At 36.4% G+C, this 25,016-nt stretch overlaps 1 protein-coding gene across 4 annotated transcripts in view; it reads left to right on the top strand.

The window, feature by feature from the left end:
- The window catches only part of SLIT2 (slit guidance ligand 2), a 360,466-nt gene that overhangs the window by 198,698 nt on the left and 136,752 nt on the right, over nt 1–25,016 (top strand). For all 4 annotated transcript variants that reach the window (XM_044225917.1, XM_044225915.1, XM_044225916.1 and 1 more), the window contains exon 5: nt 19,125–19,196. In XM_044225917.1, coding sequence (XP_044081852.1) covers nt 19,125–19,196 — 72 coding nt within the window. The remainder of the gene's footprint in view (nt 1–19,124; nt 19,197–25,016) is intronic.

The raw sequence follows: 25,016 nt of genomic DNA, 5'->3' as shown, positions 1-25,016 counted from the left end.
TTCAGGTTTGTGGGTTTGTCTATAAATGTACATGTTTTTTAAACCTCTACAAAAGGATTTTATTTTCTTCAATGTTAGGTGATTTTGCAGGTCTCCCTGAGCATGTAAGTCACTGGTGTCCTCACAGACCTGGCTTTGCTCCTCTCTCACTGGTAAATTGTCCAGCATTCCTGAAGTTCCATCCACTGTCAGTAGCTGTCAATCAGTCCTGCTTTCTGATATGACCCATGGGACTAGGGAGATCAATAAAAACCCCATATAACCTCCTCCTTGTTAAGATTATGATTTCTTTGAAATTAATCCACTGACTTTTTTTAAAAAAATTTATTTATTTATTTGATGGAGAGAGAGAGCATGAGCTGCGGAGGGGCAGAGAGAGAGGGAGAAAGAGAGAGAAAGAGAGAAGCAGACTCCCTGCTGAGCAGGGAGCTGGATTTAAAGCTTGATCCCAGGACCCTGAGATCATGATCTGAGCTGAAGTCAGAAGCCCAATCAACTGAAGTCACCCAGGCACCCCTATCCACTGACTTTAAAACAAAAAAAAAAAAAACTAGGTCACTGCTGCCTCTGCAGATGGTCCCTGTGCTCTCTGCTAATGTAGCTAAAAAATCATACTGCTCAAAAAATAAACATGAGTTGGGACTCGTAACTGGTTATTGACTTTTGTTAAGATGGATAAAATTTTCCAAGATCTCGGAAAAAGAAAACAATTCATACTTTGTTGTTTAATTTCCTACTAATACACATATAAGAGGCAGGTATGTGTTGCAATTACTTGACCAATGAGTATTTCTCGCAAACCCATACAGAGGCTAAGAACTGTACTCCATTGTGAACCCTGAATCTGCTGGGGTTAATTTTCTATGTATGATAACTAAGCATAGTTTATGCATATATCATTTTATGCAGTACTTTCATAGCAAATTGATTTAAGTGCCTTTTTGGAACAGTTGTTGGGCAGAATTGATTTGGTGGCCAACAGACTGACTTACACAGCAAAATCGTGTTTGGGTATATTCTGGCATCTAAATAGAGCTTTAAGCAAATGGAAGGGTCAGTGGTGCTGGAGATCAGTTCTTCATCAAGTTTAACTGAAATTCTGTGACAGACGTTATTAAAAGAGATTCAGTGAAGTATGGTGGGCGAAACTACCCACCGACAGCTGGCAGCAACAACCCAAAAAATGTATTTGAGTTGCATTAGAAATTTTCAAGGAAATTATGTCTCACTGAAAGTGTGTAGTCTGACATGGTCAAAATAGAATTGATGAGATGTTCTAATTGCAAAATCCCTGTCACAAGATAAGGAAAACTCTCTTTCCAGAGTAGACAGATGGGGATGGTGGGGTAAGGATGCATATTAGATATATTTGTACTTTCTTTTTTTTTTTAATATTTTATTTATTTATTTGACAGAGAGAGATCACAAGTAGATGGAGAGGCAGGCAGAGAGAGAGAGAGAGGGAAGCAGGCCCCCTGCTGAGCAGAGAACCCGAGGCAGGACTCGATCCCAGGACCCTGAGACCATGACCTGAGCCGAAGGCAGCGGCTTAATCCACTGAGCCACCCAGGCGCCCCTATTTGTACTTTCTTTTATTGCAAACTCGTAACATCTTTTCAAACCCAGGACAGTGCCAGCTTGGAGCACTTTGGGTTTAGCTTCCTGAGGGCGGGGACTTTATTCTGTTCCCTTCTGTGTCCCTAGGACCTGCTAAATGTCCCATCAGTTTCTTTAATTTCTAAAGATCCTCCTCCTCGTGTAGGTTGGATATAACCATATCTGCTTTGTTGTGAACACTAAATATGTGATGTGTGTAAAGTCATGGGACGGAGTCTCAGAGTAGAAACACATTCCCACTAAGTATCTAAAGGACCCAGGTTGGACAGTTGAAATTGTTGAGCTCTGATTCTTTTCTCTGCAGTACAGTTGGTGTTGTCTTGCTGGTGTTTTTTGTTTGTTTGTTTGTTTGTTTGGGTTTTTTGTTTGGTTTGGTTTGGTTTGGTTTTTGGTCCTGTACCTTCTGTCACGGTTTCCTCTTCTCAACTCTCTGAATTCTGTCCCCTCTCTGTCACCTCTTTTCTCCTGCCCATCTTCTTTTCTCTCTCCTTCATATTTCCTCATACTTCCACACAGTTCTCAGTCCTTTCTTTGCTTTTCCATATCTTATTCAATTCTGTCTGCACTATGGCAGTTTCCTTTTGGTCCCTTCAAGATGGTGGCAGTGAGAAGCACCTAGTCGGCTGCTGGTGGTCAAGGACTTTCTGATGGTGGTGCGACACCCACACCCTCCAGCTGTGAAGCCCCACCCAGGGTAGCTCACTGAATTTAGAACCGGAAGTTGCTTTTCACATCTTATATCCGTGGCTAATTCTCTTTTAGATGGACTTTGGAAATCATGATGGAAATGGGGCTTTGGATCTCCTTAAAATGTCTGCTGGCTGCATAATCAAGGGTGGTTTGTACATTAAATGGAGACATTAGCTTAAGATTGCCCTTCAAAAGTTATAAAATGGCTTTTTGCATTCAGAGCATTATGACATACTCGGATATGGGTTATGAACCTCTTATCCTTCTTTGTAATTCAGAAACAGTGTATGATGAATTTAAATTTCCTGAATTTAAAATGTATCTTAAAATAGCTCAGTGCTTACTGGGATTGTTTTAAGTATTTTTTGATAGTGACAGCAATATAATTCCCAGATCCCGTGTTTAACTATAAAAAAGACTTTTCTGTTTTATCCAAAATTGAACTTTGGTATAGATATAGTCGGCATGTTCAGAGTTTACCTAAATTGTAGTACATCTTGTGAAATGCTTTGGTGGTAAGCATGTCCAGATTGAAATGGTAATATGGAAACTTACTGAATATTATTAGTATGTGTGAGGTCCTGTGTTAAATATTTCATATAATCTTCTCAACAGTGCTATGAAATGTGTTCTAAATATTTAGTTTTAATTTGAAGATTAGGAAATTGAAGTTTAGAAGAGTTCAAAACATTTTTTAAAAGCCTGACACAAGGTCATAGAGCTAATAAATGGCTCATCCAGGATAAAACTCTCAGATTGTTATGGCCGAGATCAAGCCCTCAAAGTTCACAATGAAGTGGCGGGAACAGACAGAAGCCTGGAGAGTTGCACAGGGCTACATCAGGTCTAGCATTTATCGGGCACTTGCTTTGTGCTGAGCGCTCCACTCAGCCTCGCACAAGCTTCATTTCAGCTTTTCCAAGCAACAGCCTTAGGTCGGTAGGTGGTTTTATTGTCCCCATCTTTCGATAAAGTGGATGAAGTGTTAGAGAGGTAGAACAGCTTGCCCAAGTAACAAAGCCAGTTAGATGCGGGTCTAGATGGCCTGGTTCGAGTAGTATGGCTCTCAAACACGCACTGTGCTCTTCTGTCTGTTCACAGGGAGAGGTGACATTGTTCTCACCCGCTACGTGACACATTTCATTAATGTTGAAATGTACTACCAACTTCCATCCTTCACAGCCATGCTTCCTTTCTACTTCCTGTAGAACTAGCTACCTTGAAGGGAATTCTCAGGAAGGAAAGAAAACATGGATGGGGAACACCCCCCACCCTCTCCCCAATTTTGTATGAGTTCTTGAGGGGTGACCTTGAGATAGTCCAACAATACCAGATGGCTCTTTGACTATATATAGTACGAGACTGTACTACATATAAACTAGCCTTTCTCTTGAACTAACGCAAACATCTCTCTCCCCTGTGAGACTCTTTTTTTTTTTTTCTTACCCTCACACAGCTATTTGGGTCTTCAGACACATGAAAATAATTCTCTTCCATTAAATGTATTATTTGATTATATATTATAACAAAGAGAGTTTCATTAAGTGACTATACTTTTTAACAAATTAGGGATTTAAGCTGTGATGACTTCTACAGGTTGGCACAGTCATTTCCCACCCACGTTTATATTTATTTGCTTCTCTAAGTTAAAATCTCGGCAAATACTCATTTATCATTACTCAGTAGTTTCCAAAGTAGTCCATGGAAGTATAGATTTATGATACGCCTGGTCAGACTCTAAGAGAGGTTAAACCGTGGAGGAAAATAAAATTACCAGTAATTAAATTTACAGTCAGGTTTGCCATCAAAAGCAAATTTATTGCTTCAGAGCGAAAGATAGTTTAGACACTTTCACATAAAGCGAATCCATTTTTACATGATATAGGTATTATACATTGCTGTTTCAATTTATATAATTAAAATGATATCATTGCACTCTGAGGTTAATGGGATACTCAACTGGAAACCATACGTCGTGAGTAATAAAATAGCAGTATGGCAGTATTGGCTCTTTTGTTAAAAGCTGATGCAGTATTTCAGCACCATTAGATTACATTCTAGCTTTTCAAAATCTTTAGAACAAAGTAAGAAGCAAGGGCATGCTGATTTTAAAAAGCACACTCTTGAAAGTTGTCTTTATTTTTTACTAGAAGGATTAAATGAAGATCTATAAGGAGTTGTTAGGATAAGCATGTTTGACAATGATTTTCATTTTACCTCCTTTCAATTTTTTTTTTCTAGAGACTACTCCAGAGAGTCTAAAATTATCATTAGGGGTTATAATGTAGGATTGTTTTAAATTGAAAATCACTGGGGTTTATTTAAGACTGAAAAAACTTTCTTAGATCATAATATTTAACAATTTTCCTACCTAAATTACAGCTAGTGAGATAAACTAAAGTATCTACATAACTAAGATATATCTCTCTATATTCCCAAGTTTGCATATGGGGGACTTTTCCCTCTCTGTCTCTGTCTCTCCATCTGTTTTTTTCTCTCTGTCTGTCTTTCTGTCATTATCATACATGCACATACATTTAGAAAAAATATATATTTATTATATATACTGTATATTATTTAATATTCATTTAGATCAGTCAACATAGATATATACATGTAGAAAGAAAGTAGTGATGGGAAAATACATCTCCTCTCATTTTTGAAAACAGGTTTATCCCAAGTTCAAAACAAATCAAGAGTTGCTTCCATAGTGTTTATAAATTCTGTGAGACATATCCAAAGAATATCATGTATTGTAAAGCAGTTGTGGGTATATAGAGATAAAATTAGGGGACGAACACTATATCCAATGTAGAGAGTTGAACCAAAACAAACAAGTTTTGAAGTGTGGTATCTGAAAGGGTTCAAGATGGTCTAAAGCAGTAGCTACTCCCTGAAGGCCGTAACCCAATAGTTGGGCCCCTGTTATATTAAGAAATATTAATCCAAGTAAGAAAGTGTCATGAAGAAAGGACCAAAAGAGTATATACTAAATATAGTAGTCCCCAGCAAAGGTAATTATTATATTGATTTTTAAATTGCCTTAGAAAGCCTATTGTATCTATCAGCTGAGGGGTAGATAAGCAAAAAGTGGTATATCCTTACAATGTAATATTATGTGACAATAAGAAAATGACATTCAGGTTCATGCTACAACATGGGAAGGGAAAAGGGAATGATTGCTTTTGCGTAAAGGGTTTTGAGGCACCTGGATGGCTCAGCCAGGAGATCGAGCAACTCTTGATCTTGGGTGTAAGTTCAAGTCTCATGTTGGGTGTAGAGATTACTTAAAAATAAAATCTTTCAAACAAATGTCTCTTTTAGAGTAATAAAAATCTTCTAAATTTTAGATTGTGATGATTATTACACAAATCCATAAATAATCTAAAAACCACTGAATGAGTAGACCTTTTGATAGGTAATTTATTCTTCAATTGAATCTACTACAATACATTGCAAAATTTTTCCTTTTGGGGAGGATCATAATTTGTTGAGATTTGATATTGCCAATTTTACTTATAAATTCTTGATTTGTAGGTGTTTTTTCAACTGTCGCTTGTCTTCCATTGACTTTTTTTTATTATTATCAAGAATCACTTTTCAGTTGATAATTGTAAATTTTAAAAGGAAGTCCTGATATTTGACTATCTTTATAGATCCCAAGATTTTATAAAGTCAGAATCGAGAAAAACATCCACACTGACTTTTTGTTGACAAACGTACATTTAAGAACCGCAAGAGGAAGAGAAAGCAACAAAATTTGCTGGTCTTTTAAATTTTTTTTTAATTTATTTATTTATGAGAAAGAGTGGAGGGGGGGCAGAGTGAGAGAATCTCAGACCAACTCCTAGCTGAGCTTGAGACTTACACAGGGCTCAGTTTGGGGCTCAGCCCAGGGCTTGATCTCATAACCCATGAGATCATGACCTGATCTGAAACTAAGCATCAGACACTCAAGTGACTGTGCCACCCAGGTGCCCCCAAACTTGCTGTTCTGAAGTAGTTAGATACTGTGCTCTAGTTGTTCTTGCACAGATTTCTGAAGTCTTTATTTCATTTTGTTTCATTGCTTGCTCATCTTGTTTCTTACTGCGAATAAGATTAGCTGAAAGCAGGGCACCTGGGTGGCTCAGTGGGTTAAAGCCTTGGCCTTTGGCTCAGGTCATGGTCCCAGAGTCCTGGGATCGAGCCCTGCATCAGGCTCTCTGCTCAGCAGGGAGCCTGCTTCCTCCTCTCTGCCTGCTTCTCTGCCTACTTGTGATCTCTGTCTGTCAAATAAATAAATAAAATCTTTAAAAAAAAAAAAAAAGATTAGCTGAAAGCTTCACAGTCATCTTATTTGAAGGTCCTGGAATCCCAACACCCTCTCTTTCTTTCCTTTTAATTATTTATTAAATGCAGTAAAATTCTTTCCACTGATATCCCACTGATGTCACCCTCAATATGTCTGTGTATACTGTCTTTGCATAGTGGTCTTTTCATTAGAAATAACTTGCCATTTCTTCTTGCCAAATAGTCTCCATCACATTTCCTGAGACCCAGCTCAACGTCCTCCTCTTTGAAAAGCATTTCAAATACACCAAGTCACTTCTGTTATACCTCATCATTTAATTTTCACATGTATGTCATTATTATTTGTGTATGCATGCCTGGTCTTTCTTCCTATATTTGCAGTCATCTTTATGAAAAAATGGAAGAACATTTTTGACGCATCTCAGCAAAGGAAGAGTGTAAGTTGTAAAGCAAAGGCATGGAGTTATGTTCAGGAAATGATTATGTCTTAGTTGGCACCCCTGTTTTATTGATTAAAGTATGAAACTCACACATATACCAGCACCCAGTGTTGAGAGAATTAAAAGGTTTTTAGGCTCATCAGTTGAGACTAAGACTATAGTTTAGACTGAATGAAGCCTTTCAATGACCGTTTTCCATTTAAAATATGTGCTATTAATATTAACACAGTCATTCTAACTTCGCTAGTACCTTTATCTTCTTGATCTCAGTAAAGATACTTGGATCACCAAAAACAATATATTTTACCATACAATATTTTACCATATCTTTGGGAGCCAAAGCATAAGTAGTACATTGTGGTCTTAATTTAACCACAGTAGAAGATGATATTTTCATAAAATATATTCTAAGATATCAGGTACCTGTTAAATAAGTAATTTGCTTGAGAACTTAAATGTCAACAAGTAAAATACTAGTTTTACTTTGTTTTGTATGTTTTTATTTATGCTACTGACCACAGCCTGACACGGTATTAGGCATTGGGTATACAAAGATGAATTATTCAGTATCTGTTCTCCAAGAACTTTCAGCTCTCCTGGGATGTGTCAACAAGTAAGGTCATAATTATAATCCAGAATATCAGTTAAGTATAACATGTTACACAAGCAGAAAAAAAAAAAAGTCTACCTCAGTATTAAGATATTTCAGAGAACATTTTTAGAAGAGAAAATATTTAAATTCTGCCTCAGAGGGATGAGTATATTAACACAGTGAACAAACACATGTAAATATTCCAGAGAGAGGGAAATACATGTACAAAGGCTTGATAGGGAAAAAAAAATGTATATTAGATTGTGTCTGCATATATATTCCATGAATCCATATCTAAACATAAGAAATGCCGTAACAAAAGTCTTTTGTTGTTTGTTTGTTTATTTATTTGCTTTTTACTGTAATCTACCATCATAGCAGTCCAAGTACTGACAAAATGGAGTATTTCCTCCTCTGCTATTTTGGGGCTTTGTATATTTTCCTACTGCTGTTTTGTCAGTTCAGTGGTGTGATGATTACCTTACCTGCCTGCTTCTTGAGAGAAGTTGTGTCTTCTTATCTTTTATTTCTGAGGACTGGCCATGTGCTCAGCACACTCTGCTTTTAACAATTTCTGAAGTGAACTGAATTGAGCTAATGGGACTACAGGAAAGAAACCCTCAAGCACCTTTGCGGGCCAAGGACTTCATACCTTCACATAGACTACAACAGATTGTTCAATCCTCACAATAACCCCTGACACAGTAATGCTTGGTGGTTTTTCCAGAGTTAGGAAAATAAAGTATGATTTAAGAGCTCTCAGTAACTTGAATAAAACCACATGGTCAGGTCACATTGTTTTAGGGAGTGGCACTAAGGATTTTTATCCAAACCTGATTCCAGGTCAGCCACAGTAAGCCACCCTCCAGGAGGCCATGTTAGGCATCTGGAAGTGTTTTCAGACCATTGTGGTTTTACCTGTGTGCTTCAATGTGGCAAAAAAACATAGGTTTTCTTAAAACATGGGTTACTAGCTCAATGATCCTTCTCATAAAAGATACAAGGGAGGTTTTTGTTGTTGTTCTTGCTGCTATATACTTTTAGAACTTGAAATTAGCTGATGAATCTACCCCATTAGGTATACCCTCCTTGAATGCACTTATTAGGAGTGTTCAGGGATAACCCAAACGGTGGCTTAAATACCACTTGGAAAGATTAATGTTAATATGGAACAATATTATGGATACTATTTTGAAGGGAAGAAACAGAAAAGGTAAAAGTTACTTATGTCTTGAATTCGTTATTTTTTTTCAAGATTAGTATCCTGGGGGGCACCTGGGAGGCTCAGTGGGTTAAAGCCTCTGCCTTCAGCTCAGGTCATGATCCCAGGGTCCTGGGATCAAACCCCGCATTGGGCTTTTTGCTCAGTGGGGAGCCTGCTTCCATCTCTCTCTCTGCCTGCTTGTGATCGCTGTCAAATAAATAAAAATCCTTAAATTTTTATTTTAAAAAAAGGATTAGTATCCTAGTTGTGAGATTTTCATTACATATATTTTACAACAACTGAAAAAATGGCCTCTCTTATCCAACTTTCTTCTTTGTTAAAGAACTATATATATATTCTTTGTTTTAATGGTGCTTTTCCTTTTTCTTAATTTTTCTGTTGGCATTCCCACTGGTTGCACATAAATGAACATGTTTCAAAACCAAGCAAAAGCTGGAAGATACTGTTTATTAGGGTTGGTCCAGTGGGCTACTAACATGGGGTTCAAAGACAACGGGCATAACAGATACTTAGGAGAATTGTTAAAAACAGAGGTTATTGGGCATCTTCCCTAGAGAGTCTGTCTAGTATTTCTAGAGTGGAGCTCAGAGGTCTGGTTTTTAATAACCTCTTCAGAGGGTTCTTGTGGGTGATCCTCAAACCACACTGAAGCCACAGCTCCAGGGTAATGGACCCATAATGCCAGAGAGGCAGACTTCTGCAGAAGCCTCCTCTGTATGAGACAAGAGAGTAGAGGTGAAGCAGTATGAGATTTGGAGAACAACAGAGCCAAGTTCAAATAACTCCAGAGGCATACCAGCTGTATGACCACAGGCGAATTGCCTAACCCATGGAAACCTTTGTTCCCTGTCTCCAAATGAGAAGTGAAGAGTATATCCTGATGTGATTACAGAAAAAAAAAAAAAAAATTAAATAAACTAAAGTGTATTGTCTGGCAGTTAGTAACTGCTCAATAACTGTAAGCTTTGAGTATTAACCTATTTCATCAATTCCGAAGTGCACAGTCTTCACACTTAAATTTCTATGGAGATTTAAAATTGCCAATAAGTTGTGTAAAAAACCTTCTATTGACACTTTTTATTAAGAACAAGAAAGCACTGTTATCAAATATATTAGAGATCAGAAGAAAAGCAGATCTCTGTTATTAACATTATGTCCAATAAAACTTTGGTTACTGAGTACTGGAAGTTATTGCAGCTTCTCGGTAACAGAACAATTTTTAGTGGAGGAACAACTAAAAAAGACTGTTCTTGCATCTTGGCAAACAATGATAGACAAATCTATTTTATGGGGTCATATTAAGACCTGGAGAGGAAGGGGCATATGTAGAAGAGACATCCCTGCTTATTAAGAAGCAGCAGTCAGGTTGGTGGTTAAACATACCCTAGGGGCCCCAGGGTGGCAGAGTCTATTACGTTCCGACTCTTGGTTTCTGTTCAGGTCACGATCTCAAGGTCATGAGATTGAGCCCAGCATTCAGCTCTGTGCTCAGCGCAGAATCGGCTTGATATTCTCTCTCCCTTTCCCTCTGCCCCTCCCACCCATGCTCTTGTGTGTACGCGCTCTCTCTGAAATAAACAAATCTTATAAAAAATACCGTAAAAGAAAAACAGAGAACCACAAAGCAGTGATTATCACCAGCTGCTCATCAGAGCTGCCCCCGCAGGCTTGTACATAGGTAGTTCTCTTTCTTATCAGTATCCATCCAGCAAGTTGCCATGTTTTGTTAAGTTCTTTTTCTTCAGAACTTCTTTTTCCGTCCCTACCTCCTTTACACAAACCTTTGCTTACTGAATGCCTGTCCTATGCCAGGAATTCTGTAGAAACAAAATGAATGAAAATCTCTGCCTTCATTTATCAGATTGTCTAGCAGAAGACAGTTGTCTAAGAAAAAAAATTCAACTGAAACTTTTGAATTTTATAACAAAGCTGTGTGCAAGTCACCTAAAGAGCACAGAAGAGGGAATGACTGACTCACCGATAATAAATAGTTATAGTTTATAGTTATGCAATAATTAAATGACATTTTAATTACTTAAACGGTAATTTGTATTAATAACAGTATTGTCATTTGGACCAGGAAGATTGGCTTTAAGAGATATTTATACTCATTACAGAGGAGCAAATGGAGAAAGAAGCTAAGTGCCTGGAACACAGCATCGCATAGCTAATAGGTTTCAGAGATCTTGGCACTAAGCTCAGCTGGGAAATTGGAGAAAATCTATGTTGAAAGAGGTGCCATTTGCTTTGGGTCTTGAGCGATTCTTAACTCTCTATCTGTTGGTGGTAAGAACTGCGTGCTTAAGACGAAAAAAAAAAAAAAAAGATTATGCAAAAGCTGAGAGGTTTGGAAAAATGATAAATTCAGGGGGACTCTCATTCATGTCCAGAATAGTGATGAATGTCCTAGCAGTGGCGGTGGCAGTGGAGAACAGCAGACGGGGACTTGATTGAAGACACTATTGAAGTCATTTGGGGTATGGGTTGGATATAACAGAAGGGAGAGGATCTAAAATGGAAAACTCCAAGGTTTCCTGGCTGATGACCAGGAGAGCCACTTCTCAGGCCTGGATCTGGGGGTCCTGAATCTTTCCAATTGTGCAAATACCAAGAATGTAGAAGAACCTTTTCCATTGGAACCACTTATGTTCACCTTCATTCATATCTTTGTTATCAAGATTAACTTCAGAATCAGACAGACGTTCCTGCTCTTTTCACTTCCTTGTGATCTTGGAAAGTTGAATAAACCAGCTTTCAAATTCAAGATGTTCAATATTTTCAGTATTCAACTTAGCACTTGTAATAACCTATTTGGAGGGTTGCGCTTTCACCAGTTTTATTGAGGTATAGCTGACATACAGCCTTATATTAAGATTTACAAGATGGTGATTTGATATATGTATTTATTGCAAAATGACTGCCACAATAAGTTTACTTAATACCCATCACATCACACAGCTAAAAGAACTTTTCTTGGGATGAGAAATTTTAAGATCTACTTTCCTAGCAACTTTCAAACATACAATATAGTATCATTAACTATAGTCGTTATATACCCAGAATTTATTAATCAAAACCTGGAAGTTTGGACCTTTTAACCATATTCACCCACTTTTGACCATATTCACCCACTTTCCGTGTCTCATCTGTCTACCACCAGTCTGCTCTCTGTACGTATGAGTTCTGGGGGGTTTTAGATTCCACATATAAGTGAGATCATACAAATAAGTGAGTATTTGTCTTTCTCTAACCTATTTTGCTTAGCATAATGCCCTCAGAGTTAACCACATTGTCATATGGCAGAATTCCCTTCTTTTTATGGCTGAGTAATATTCCATTGTAGCTTTTCATTTGTGTTCATTTCTCTATCCTCATTTTCTTTATCCATTTAATCATCAAAGAAATTTAGATTGTTTTCATGTCTTCGCTATTGTAAGTAATCCTGCAATAATCTTGGGAGTGGAGATACTGCTTTGAGATAGTGATTTCCTTTCCTTTAGATAATACCCACAAGTGGAATTGCTGGATCATACAGTGATTGTATTTTTAATTTGGGGAAGATCCTCCACACTGTTTACCACAGTGGCCACACCAATTTATACTGCTACCAACAGTGCACAAGGATTCTCTTTTCTCTACATCCTCACCAAAACGTTATCTCTTATCTTTTGGATGGCAGCCATTCTTAAAGGTGTGAGGGGATATCTCATTGTGGGTTTTATATTTGCATTTGATGTATACACTTATGTTGAGGATTTTTTCATGTACTTGTTGGCCATTTGTATGTTTTCTTTAGAAAAAAAAGTCTATTCAATATAGATGCAAAAAGAATGTTAGCAAACCGAATCCAACAGTTTACTTAAAATATCGTACACCATGATCAAGTGGGATTTATTCCTGGGATGTGAGGGTAGTGTAATATTCACAAAACAGTCAATGTGATATGTTACATCACTAAGAGATTTTTTTCCTTTTTATTTTTTTTTAAGATTTTATTTATTTATTTGACAGACAGAGATCACAAGTAGGCAGAGAGGCAGGCAGAGAGAGGAGGAAGCAGGCGCCCCGCCGAGCAGAGAGCCCGACGCGGGGCTCGATCCCAGGACTCTGGGATCATGACCTGAGCCGAAGGCAGAGGCCTTAACCCACTGAGCCACCCAGGCGCCCCTTTTTCCTTTTTCTTTTTGCTATTGTGTTGAATGTATCATTCATATATTTTGGATATAAACCCCTTATCAGGGGTTATGATTTACAAATATTTCCTTCCATTCTATATATTGCCTTGATTTTTTTTTTTGATGGTTTCCTTTGCTGTGCAGAAGTTCTTCAGTTTAAAATAGTCCCACTTACTCATCTTTGCCTTTTTTTGCCTTTTCTTTTGGTGTCGAATTGAAAAAATATCACTGCTAGAACAGATGTCAAAAGCTTACCTCCTATATTTTCTACTTGGGATTTTATGGCTTCAGATCTTATATTCATCTTTAATCCCTTTTGAATTAATTTTTGTGTATGGTCTAATATAGGGGTTTGGCTTCGTTCTTTTATATGCGGCTGTCTACTTTACAAAACCATTCATTAAAGAGACCATCCTTCCCTTTTGCATAATCTTGGCTCCCTTGTTATAGATTAATTGGACATGTGTGTATAGGTTTATTTCTGGATTCTTCTGTTATATCAGTATATGTGTCTGTTTCTATGCCACAGCCATATTGTTCTGATTACTGTAGGTTTGGAATATCATTTGAATTCAGGGAGTGTGATACCTCCAGTTTTGTCCTTATTTTCAAGATTGCTTTAGCTATTCAGAGTCTTTTGTGGTTCACTACAAATTTTAGGATGGCTTGTTCTGTTTCTTGAAAAATGGCATTAGAATTTTGGTAAGGATTACATTGACTCTGTAGATTCCTTTGGGTTTAAAGACATTTTAACAATTTTTTAAAAGCCATTTTAACAATATTAATTCTTCTAATTTATGAGCACAGAATATATTTCCATTTACCTGTGTTCAGAATACCACAAAACTAGTCTCCTTGTCTTCAATCCCATTTCTCCAGTTTCTGCCCTTGTCTTCCTCACCTTTTGCACTTTTGTATCTTGTTATTTCCTTATTCAGAAAATTTGAGTGATTGCAAGATTTCCCCGAGATGAAAATAGCCTTAAATTTCACTGAGGACCTGATATCTGAACCTGAGTCAAACTCAAAAGTTTGTTACTTAATATTCACCAAAAAGAATTTTCTAGTTAACTGGAGACCCACTGTCTCTCTCCACCAACACTGTCCAATACCAATTCTCTGCCCATTGTCTCTGCCTACTCCAACATTCAATTTCCAGATTAATCTTCCTAAAAATCAACTCCAATCAAGCCATTTTCCTACTCTGAAACACATTTTTACACTCTGCTGCCTAGTGATATAATTACAAACTCTTCCCTTGGCAGCTCCATCCTGCTAAGTCAGTAATTCTGACTCATTTTTCTCATTCCACACAGTTCGCAGAACAGTACACTCCCATCAGTAATGTCTCACATCACCTGCAGTGCTCTTCAAGGAACAAAGTAGTACACTCAGGGGCACATAACAGGCTCTGAGTAAAACAGTTATAACACGTATATAACCCAACAGCTCTGTGGTTCTTACTATATGCAGGTACTTTTTGAGCATTTTTTTTTTTGAGCATTTTAAAAGTATGAACTTGGGTTGCCTATGTGGCTCAGTCAGTTAAGCTTCTGCCTTCAGCTCAGGTCATGATTCCAGGGTCCTGGGATGGAGCCCTGCGTTGAGCAACCTGCTTCTCCATCTGACACTCCCCCCACCCACTCATGACCTCTCTCTGATAAAGAAATAAAATCTTTTTAAAATTTTTTTAAAAAGTATGAACTCATTGAATTCACCTTATAGTCCTATGCAGTAACATTATCATTATTCCATATGCCAATGAAGAAACTGAGGCTCAGAAGGGTAAGCATTTCTTCCAAGGGCATGTGGTTAATCCATGGCAGATAGTCTATCTCAGATAGTCTAGGTCTGCAATCTGTGCTCTTAAATCCTTTGACATGCTGTCTTTCTCCCTGGATTCCAGCCAACCGCTGTCTGCCATGCCTTCTCCAATACTGAAGGCTGAGAATTACTGAGCTCTGTCATTTTCACCAAGGTTCCAAAAAAAAAAAAAAAAATCCTATTCTGTCTTGAAAGTGGCCTGAATCCATCTAACGTCCAGTGACTTACTTTTTTGATCTTCTAAACCACCTTTCTCAGTTACTGCACATCTCTTACTAACCATATATTATCTTTGTTGTCACCAAATTTGTGATATATATATATCACATCTTTCTAACTGAATCAAAAAACTTCCAAAACCAAACTCATTATGGACACTGCAAATGGCTCTTCTGATTCCCTGGTTTTATTAACATGACCTTTAATCTAAGTTCAAAGGATTTCTGTCTCCTTTCTCTCCCTTGATGAATCCATATCCACATACAATCCACTTCTGAGTTTTGGTTTTTCATGAATCCTTGATACCACTCTTAATCTTCTCCGCCTTTTCTATCTATAGAGTGGGAGGTGGTGCAGCTGTTAACCGGCCTATGGTAGGCAAGTGATACATTATTGGTTGTTACAATGCTTACTGTTCTCACCACACCCAGCTATCATAAATGTCTTGTGTCTGATCTTCCAGACTCAAGTTTTTGACGTCACATATTCATCCTAAATCCCATTGCCAGTTTAACTTACCTGAAGTACAGCCTTTGCCGTGCTCCTACCTACCACCCTTCCCTCCCTGCCATCATGTGCTGAAATAAGAATGCACTTCTCAAGTAGTAACAAAAAATCTACCCATCACACCTTTGATTTATCCTCTGACCTCCTCCCCTATTACTCCACTGTGGGTGTTGTACCTTCTTTTTTATTTTTTTAAGATTTTAATTATCTATTGGGTATTTTACCTTCTAAGCAAATGAGACTAAAGGCTACTCTCATGAAAAGTTCTGTTTTTCCCACTCCATATTTCACTTGTGCCATTTATTTCAACAGAAGTGCTGTCCTCTGCTCATGCACCTTACATCTGGACACATTCGCGGTACCTTTTTTCTTAGTGTACTCTCTTGCTTTTGTAGATGCACGATCATTTAAGTCTCTCAACCAGCCTTCTATTTGGCTACTTGCTTATCTTCTTTACTGGATTTGAAAATTCCTGAAGCCAGGAAATGGGCCTTACCCCAGCCCAGTAATCGTGCAACATCAATCAATACCTCGCATGTAGTAGATCTTAAATGAATAGATGTTGGATTGAAATAACTGGTAACCTACCCCTGATTATATATAGGAAATATGAGTCATTTTTCTAACAGTCCAATCCATCATATGGCAAAGAACATAAACCAGAGGCTAAGATAACTTATGGAAAAGCCTTTTAAGTTCTGGGGCACAGGAAGGACATATTGAGATTGATTAAGTCACACCTGTATCATCTTTAGAATTCCTCAAATCCCGACTCAGTATTTATTTGTATTTCCTTTCTTATATATTTACTTAAATAATTTGTCTCATTGTTTAGCAATAATACCTTACCTTCCTGAAGCTTAATTTCCTTTCCTATAAAACCAGAATAATGTTATCACTTGGAAGAGTGGTTATGGGGATTAAAGGAAATACAGATCATAGTTGATAATTTTATTTATTACTTCTAAAAAATTATTGCATACCATAGGTGCTAAAAGTGTGTTGTTGCTTTCTCCTTTCTTGATGAACATGGTCCACTTAACTGGAGGTTCCTGTGATCCCAAACTGAAATTGCCTGCCCTAGTGGACAGGACACAAAGGCAGAGACCCTATAAACTAGTCTGGGAAGCAGTCTAGTTGTGGGGCAGCCACACATAAACCATTGACCTAGGGGAGCAAAAAGGCCCTGAGATTGACAGTTAACAGTTTCTCATTCTTTCCTAAAAATAAAAGATTGGTAAGTGTTAGCAGTATAAAACCCTTCCACATCCCAGAATTCTGCCTTTGGGATTCAGAAGCTTCTACTAAAATCTGTTTTAGAAGGAATGGTTATCTGACTGTACGTTTCACTTTCCTCAGTGATATCACTGTGAACCACCTCATATCCCTCTGACTTTCCTCCCGCTCACCATCTCCACATTGAAAACAGGATCCTAGGAAAAACTGTGCCTGGAGACTGAGCAGAGCTGAGACTGTAGGTAGCAAATGAGATGGCCCCAGCCGGCCAGATGGGAAGACTGCAGAGCCTGGAAAACTGGCAGGATCTAAAGAAAACAACTGCCATTCTTACTCACCTAGAGCCTCTAAGGTAGTCTTCATCTTAGGAGAAACAGAGAAACACAAGTGATGAGAAAACATTGAACTGACAGAGACACAGCTGTAACACCACCACTGTTGGTTTTCATGGAGCAGTGAAGATTCAGATTTGCCTGGGTTCAGTGTTTTTTTTTTGTTTTTTTTTTTTTCTCTTTGTTTCTTATTACATTCTGATTTTTCTTTTTTCCAGTGTTTTTCTCTACTTTCTTCCTGCTCGGTAGCCTCCTTTCAACACTTTTCCAGCATCAAGGCTGTTAAATATACACTGTTAAACATTCTTAACCTGATGTAATGAAGGGAAGGAAGTCAGTCTGAATCAATGACAAGCTGGAGAAATAAGCAATTTTTAAGGAAATGGAGTTTTATTACTCTTAGGGATATACTGAAACTACTGAAAGCAGGAACGGAGCTACAGCACTTAGGAAATGGACGATTGTTTTAACTCCTACATAAGCACATATTGTAAATTTACTGGTTGAAATAAAGTATATGTGTTTGCTTTTTTTTTTTCCCCTAAAGACCTTTACTCCTTAAATATAAGAACATATATTTCTTTACAAATTGCTTGGTGAACATTTTTTATTTAGACAGTGCAGATATTGAAATACGAATGCAAATCTCAGTTGTTTAAAACTTGGTGCTAATGAGGTCAGGACCACACTCTAAATCTCCCAATCTGCCAATTATCTCTATTGTGTGGCCACAACTATGTGAACGGCAAGCTCTGGTCATAAGAAGTGTTAGGGGAGAGGATGTGGATGAATCCATCCCCTATGCCTCCGCATAATTGGAAAGTGGCTCTGTTTTCATCATCTATGTACTGTGGTTAGTAGTTTCATCTTTCCTAATGAGCATCAGCTATCTTAGAATTTTAAAAATAATTTTAGCACCACCATTGTGACTGTAGTAATTTATCTGGTATTTCAACTTTCTGTGGTGTGGTAGTGTGACTTAAAACTAGATGAGCATTTTTCTGTTTTCAGTTACATTTCCTGCATGTATAGTTATATCCTATTTGTTAAGGCTAATACTATTTGAGCTCATTGAATTGCATCTGAACTCTGAGGGAAAAATAACGATCCATTTTATGAGATGAGTGATTTTTACAAACTTCTCATTCCAACTGAAAGAGTGCTTTTTTCTCCCTTGATTAAAATGTATTTCTCAATTAAATTAAAATGCAAATATAGACAGTCTGTGTTTATGGTTTTAATAGAATTATTTAAAGAAGGTTTTAAATCAACCTGCTGTTAATATTTCATGCAAGAACGGTTAGTTTTATTGTTGGCCTGGTACAGCCATGTTCCATTTTCAAGATGACTTAAAGCGCTGTGAAAATTCAATCATGCTGCCCAGGTTTTATCAGTTTTTGGCCGCTCCTCTCTAGGATGTTTAAATGGACTTTTTTCCTATATACTTTGTAAGTTATGCCAGTGATGTTGGAGAAATATCAAGTACTAAAACTTAAGAATCCCTTGAAACTGAGTTAGGGACAATTTACTCTCTCTCTCTCTCTCTCTCTATTTTTTTTTGTTTGTTTGGTTTAGGTTTTGGTTTTGTTTTTTCTTTTTTGTTTTTATTTTTTTTTCTTTATTTTTTGGGTTTTTTTGTTTTTTTTTGTTTGTTTGTTTTTTAAAGAAATAGTTTATAACAGAATTGGATCAACTCAAATTTAAGAGAATCATATTTTATAATTTATTATGAAATTAAAGATTTGGAAAAGTACTTCAAGAAGCCATTTAGTTCAGCCTTTTAAGCTACATTATAAATATAACTTTTTTGTATCAGAAATTGCATCTAATAATATGGATTTAATTATGATCCTGGTAGGATATTTTTTTTTCAGCTTTCTAAAGAGGTGTTTTTAGTGTTTGTCAAATACCATGATAAAATAATTTTTAAATGATATTTTATAACTTGACCTTTTTTGTTTTTTGTCATTTTTAGTGATCTTAGTGAAAACCAAATTCAGGCAATTCCAAGGAAGGCTTTCCGTGGGGCAGTTGACATTAAAAATCTGTAAGTATTCTTTTCTAATATATACTGTCGTCTTATAGTTACTTATTTTTAATGTTAAATTTATATTAAATAATGTGTCAAAAGAAAAGTCAAAGGCCTATTTGTCTTTATGTTTGGTTAGGAGAGCTTGTAACAATAAGTCTTAAATTGTTTTTACAAGCTATTTGGGGAAATTCTCATGTAAAAGATGTCTCGCATCTGAAGTTGGGGAAATTCTCATGTAAAAGATGTCTCGCATCTGAAGCTGTTATCAAATTCATTCTTCAAACTTTGTGATTAATCTTATGAAATCTCAAGAAATGAACTGATTATAAGGTATTTACAATGCATTTTCTCCACTTTTACTGTCAGCGTACATCAATAACTCCCTTTTCTGTTGTTATCCGTGTTTACTGGAAATGCAGAATATAAACTATTTTTTTCTAGAAAGAGTAGATAATATTTTCTTGTTACAGATGCCTGGAGCCTGGAGCTGTGGCTAGCTCTCTTTCTTTCTTTCTTTCTTTTTTTTTTTTTTTTACCACTTCAAAATCACTGTTTTCATTATATGCCAAAAGTGTGAGAGTGAGAGAAAAGTATGTCTTTCTCTTTGTGTGACTATTTTTCTTACATATTATCTCCTTGTATCTTTATGGAACAATATGTGTATAGCCCTGTTTCAGAATTTCCCTTTATACATCTAGTGTCTTGTGTAGAGTGGTTTATTGTTTGTTTGTTTGTTTGTTTGTTTCTGCAAGTGCCTATTTCTTTGAAGATACATATTGGATTTAAGATTTCAGTGACAATCCTAATTTTGTCAATATGTATCTTTATAAATTCTAAAATACTGCACACGCCTTTGAAAATTATTGTTTTTGATTGACTGCAAATGCTAGGACATAAAGTGTTGTCCTTGGCTTTCACATTAGTTTGGAATGTAGGGGGAAAAAGCCTCTCCCAGCTGAGATTAACTACCAGGAATTCAATATTTCTTAGCTAGTGATAAACAGCGCAGGCACTTTTCAAGAATTAACTTATCTTCGGCATTCTCCATGGTGGGATACAACATTATTTTTCCAGTAGGAAGAGTGAGACAGATGTTTTCTGTCGTCAAAGAGGATGACTGCTTATAAAGCTACAAGGTTCAGCCTCTGCATCTTCTCCTCAATGTAAATGATTTTTGCGTTAAATCCATACTTTCTAAATGTACAGGTGAAGACAGAAAAATATAGACTTCTAGATTTAAATGTGTAGAGCCAATAAAGTTCTGGCCCTAGGTTTTCATGAATGTTTGCATGTTAAGGGGATTTTATTTGCTTTCATATTTTATCTTCTCTTGCTAGGGTTTGAGGAGGTCTTCTGGTAGATTCTGAGATATAAGGTGTTAAAACTACCTTTGTATACTATGTCTCATCAGAACTATATGGAGATCCCAGCACAACACCTACTCAAGTTGCCTGTACGTCACTTAAAAGGATAGTCATGGCTATAGTTGACCATTCTCGGGGAATGCCACTTGCGATCTTGTAATAGTATTATCTCCAAATCCTTAAAACAGGTGGCTTTTAATCTTCTTAGTAAAGATATTCAGGGAATCCAAGTTTATAAGTAACCCATCTTCCGTATTTAAGGATACATTTGGGAATGAGATACCAGTCATGATGGGATTCCTTCATATATCCTCTTCATTTATCCTTAAAGACTATTATTTTAGAAGTTTAGAGATAAAGAGAAAAGTAAGATCCTAGCCAGTTTACTATGAAGAATGTGATACTTATCCGTGTCTAGTATAAGTCAGTTGGACATGGGGCTAATAAGTGGAAAAAGAAAATATAGCGGAAAGTACTAAATTTTCATCAGACCCTGATTTATAAACAAGATATTATGTGCTATAAGTTCTGAGGAAAGAAAAAGATAAAAATCATGGCTTGAGGTCATCAGGGAAACATAGGAAAGAGTTCCTAAAAGAAAATCTAAAGGAGTCTTCCAGGATCTTGATTCATGTTATGTGTTGGTGAGTCACAGCAAAGAAGGGTAGATTGAAGAAGTTAGAATCTGTTAAAGAATCAATGCAAAGTTAGAATCAATCTCCACTGTTCTCGCTGCCTTACACATAACAATGTCAGATACCTTTAGAGCATCATTGAAATACCACAATGCATTTCTAGGTTTATTTAATTAATTAGGATCATAGCTACAATTCTATAGAATTTTACAGTTAAAATGCATGTTTCTATAACTGAAACCTTGTTCAAACTACATTGTTCCAAGAAAAAAATAGTTTCATGGGGCTTTGTATGAAGATAAGTTTTATCATTAAAAGTTAAGAAGATGCCTGCTAAAATATGTTAGAATTGAGGGTAAATTTTAATTCATATTATTATTAAAAGTAACTATCAGTCATCAAGTAACAACTCAATGAAAGTCCATAAATTCAGTGTGGGAAGGAGAGGTATAGTATACTCTGTTCTACTTACCATTCCACTGTTGCAATTACAGTTTGGATAATCCTGCATGGTGGATGGCTACTGTTCCAACTCATTCAGAGAATAAAAAAGAAAAAAGTCTAGACAGAAGAAATATGTTCTTTAGCTGCATTACGACGATTTGACGCTATTTTGTATAGAGCTGTCTAAATGTTCAGTCTGATGCACTGTAACAGGTTTATTGGATTTACCACATTCAGGCCTTATTCATAGCAAATTCCAGTTATCAGAAGATTTTCACTGGAAGCACTTACTCTAATCTTGTGGATTCACTAAGTATGCCCAAGGCAGTATCTTAACAATAAGAAACTGATGCTGTGAATATTTTGCAAATTAGCAGATTTTATTCCTCTTCCTCCAGGCAAGACACACTAAAACTATTCGAGGAAGATGAACATTTATCTTGCTCTTAAACATCTCCGGGGAGGAATTCCCATAACTTTTTTGCTTATTGCTATTAATTTCTTAACTGGAAGAAAACTCTGTATATTTTATTTTGTTACCTAATTTTCTCCAGCCACAACAACTTTCTTTTTCCTGACATTTTAGATTGTAATATCTTAGAATAACAAGATCATGTTAAAATACCAACTAAATTATAGTGTTTACAATAGTCACTGGCAGCACTTTTCCATAGTATTTACATGTTTTTAAATTCCCCACTCAAGTATGAATTAAAGTAGCAAAACCATATTATTACCAAGTGAAGCCTCACAAAAATAAGCCTTCTTTATGTGTTTAATTTATTGAAACACTGATGAGGTAAAGCCTTGCTGCCTCCTGATCAGATTTTGAATTAAGACATGTTATATTATTTAAACTACTTTGTTTGCAAGTATCTATGAGGTATTTCCATTTAATTGAATAATTTAGAAGAATATTTAAATTAAGCCTTGCTTTATTGCTGGGACTCATGAACTTATTCTCAAAGCATGCCTCTTAACAGATTAAAGATTTTCCAAGTCTCTTGTTTTTATGACAGAACATTCCTAGTTATAATTATCCCCAGATTTAAGCAAGAAAACTGTACAGATATATGAGCTTAAAATTGCAATAGATTTCTAGTTGCTCTTCATATCACAAGAGTAAACGTTAACATATTTTTAGTTTCTTTAGTGAGCACAACATAAACACTTAAAATAGTTAAATTACAACATGCATCATTTTGGATATACTTATAAGGTAAATCAAACCTGCTTTTTTCTTCTTTCATTTTGCAGTACAACCTCAAAGTGTACTCTGTGTTCCAGTCAAACTGTAATGTTTATTGTCTTTATAAGTAAAGACATGTCTTTTCCATTTGCTTGCATTAACCTGAATTCCCTTAACCCTATATGAGTTGTACCCACCTTTTGCAGGAAAACCACCTCTCAGTAAAAAACAGGTTAGGGAAAATATTTGTATTTATCTTTTTAAAAATATTTAAATTCAATTTAGTTAACATATAGTGTGTTGTCAGTTTCAGGGTAGAATTTGGTGATTGATCAGTTGCATATTACATGCAGTGCTCATTACATCAAGTGTCCTCCTTAATGCCCATCACCCAATTACCCCACCCCCCACTCACCTGCCCTCCAGCAACACTGCTGGTTTCCTAGAGTTAAGAGTCTCCTATGGTTTGCACCCCCGTCTGTTTTCATCTTATTTTATTTTTCCTTTTTTAACATGCATTAATTTATAGACAAGGGTCAGGTTGTAAGATGATTTAATTTTGTTTTCTTTGAGCAAGTCATCATATTATTTGGAAATAAATATGTATAGCCATGACTTTTAGGAAACAAATCATTCAATTTGGGTTGCAATGATTATTGGCAGTAAGATTTGGCAAATGGGAAAGACAGAGTTAATCTATATGTTGTCATATAGCTATTTATATTATTTAGAAATTTCGTTTTTTTCTGGAACTCTGTCTTTAATTTATTTTATTGATGGAGCCATTAAAACCCATAGAAGGCAAATACGCCATCCTAGACTAAGGACACAGAAAGACTTCTGTATTTTACTTTATTTTTTACATTTCCCTGGTTTTAAATACTAGGGAAGTTAGTATCCCACAAGATACTGTGTACCAGTAAGGGAACAAGTGTTGCTCACATATTATAAAATCAATATGTAACAATTAGAAGAGTGTATTTTGTATTTTACCATGCAAATGAAAGACTCCTTTTAGCTTTGTCTTATGAATTGTTGTAATTGCAAATTATCTGCTATAATCAGCTAGCTTTCCTGTTTAGTTCCTTATATTTCTTACCAGACTTATATACTTAGAATATTATCATAAAAATAAAATTTACTGATACCAAATTTAAATTATATCTTTTAGTCCTTCCAGCTCTTTCTTAGAGTGTTTTCAGTAAACCTGAGGCTGGGAGACTTTGAAGAGGAGGCTGGTTTCTCACTGAAGGGGCCTGCTATCTTTCGTGTTAGATGAAATGCCACAGGTTTTAAGTGAGATATAGTATCTTCTGAACAAACCTGTAGAGATGGCTCGTCATTTGGATAGTTAGTATAAAACCTAAGTTTCATTTCAATGAATACAACTCCTCTTAAACATCCAGAATCTTGTCTGCAGACATAGGGATAAGCCACAATTGTGTGCTCTGGAGAAGCTAGCTGTACCATGGGAACTGTCCATGGTCCTGTAACCTGCCTGGTTTGCAGTCGCTCAGAAGGCAGCCTGAATTGCGGTAATCCCCACAACTACAGTCAAGTTTGCTAAAAACAATGGCTCCAACTTTTTGTTTTGCTCTGTCTGCAGGGTGTCTCAGCATTTTTCTTCAATGACATTATTCTGTTATGTGAAAGTGAATTTATACAACATATAATCATAAACACTTTCCAAAACAAAATAAAACAAACAAAACATAAGACTATCTGAGTGATTGGGAATCCAGTTCACATATGTATAAAATAAGACTTGGTGTGATCTTCCCATGGCTGCTATGTTTTCCTTGAGATAGAACATATCCTCAGTCTTCTTGCTTCCCCAACCCTGAACCGGCACACTTTGCTACTATTACAGTAGTGTACGGATTGAATTTTGATCTCCAGTCTATATTCTCATTTGTTATGTTTATCATTGCAAGCAAATTTGTTTTTATAAAGCATTGTTTTTGGTTTTTGTTTTGTTTTGTTTTGCTTCTGTTTTAATCCCGTCACTCCCTGGCTCAAAATCATTCAGCTTATTAAAAACAACAATTCTTTGTTTTGACCCCATGGCAAAGCCTTGGGGGTATAACAGAATATTGTCATAGTTTTACAGGTTCTGAGGAATGTAAAATCTTTCCTGAGAGAACAGAGGCTTTTATTGAATAGCATGCTCTCTTTAGATATTTTGATTTGTCCTAACATTCTG

Source organism: Neovison vison, chromosome 11 (assembly GCF_020171115.1).
Source record: "Neovison vison isolate M4711 chromosome 11, ASM_NN_V1, whole genome shotgun sequence".
Taxonomy (NCBI): domain Eukaryota; kingdom Metazoa; phylum Chordata; class Mammalia; order Carnivora; family Mustelidae; genus Neogale; species Neogale vison.
The sequence above is the reverse complement of the archived record's forward strand: the minus strand, read 5'-3'. Positions and strand labels throughout refer to the sequence as shown.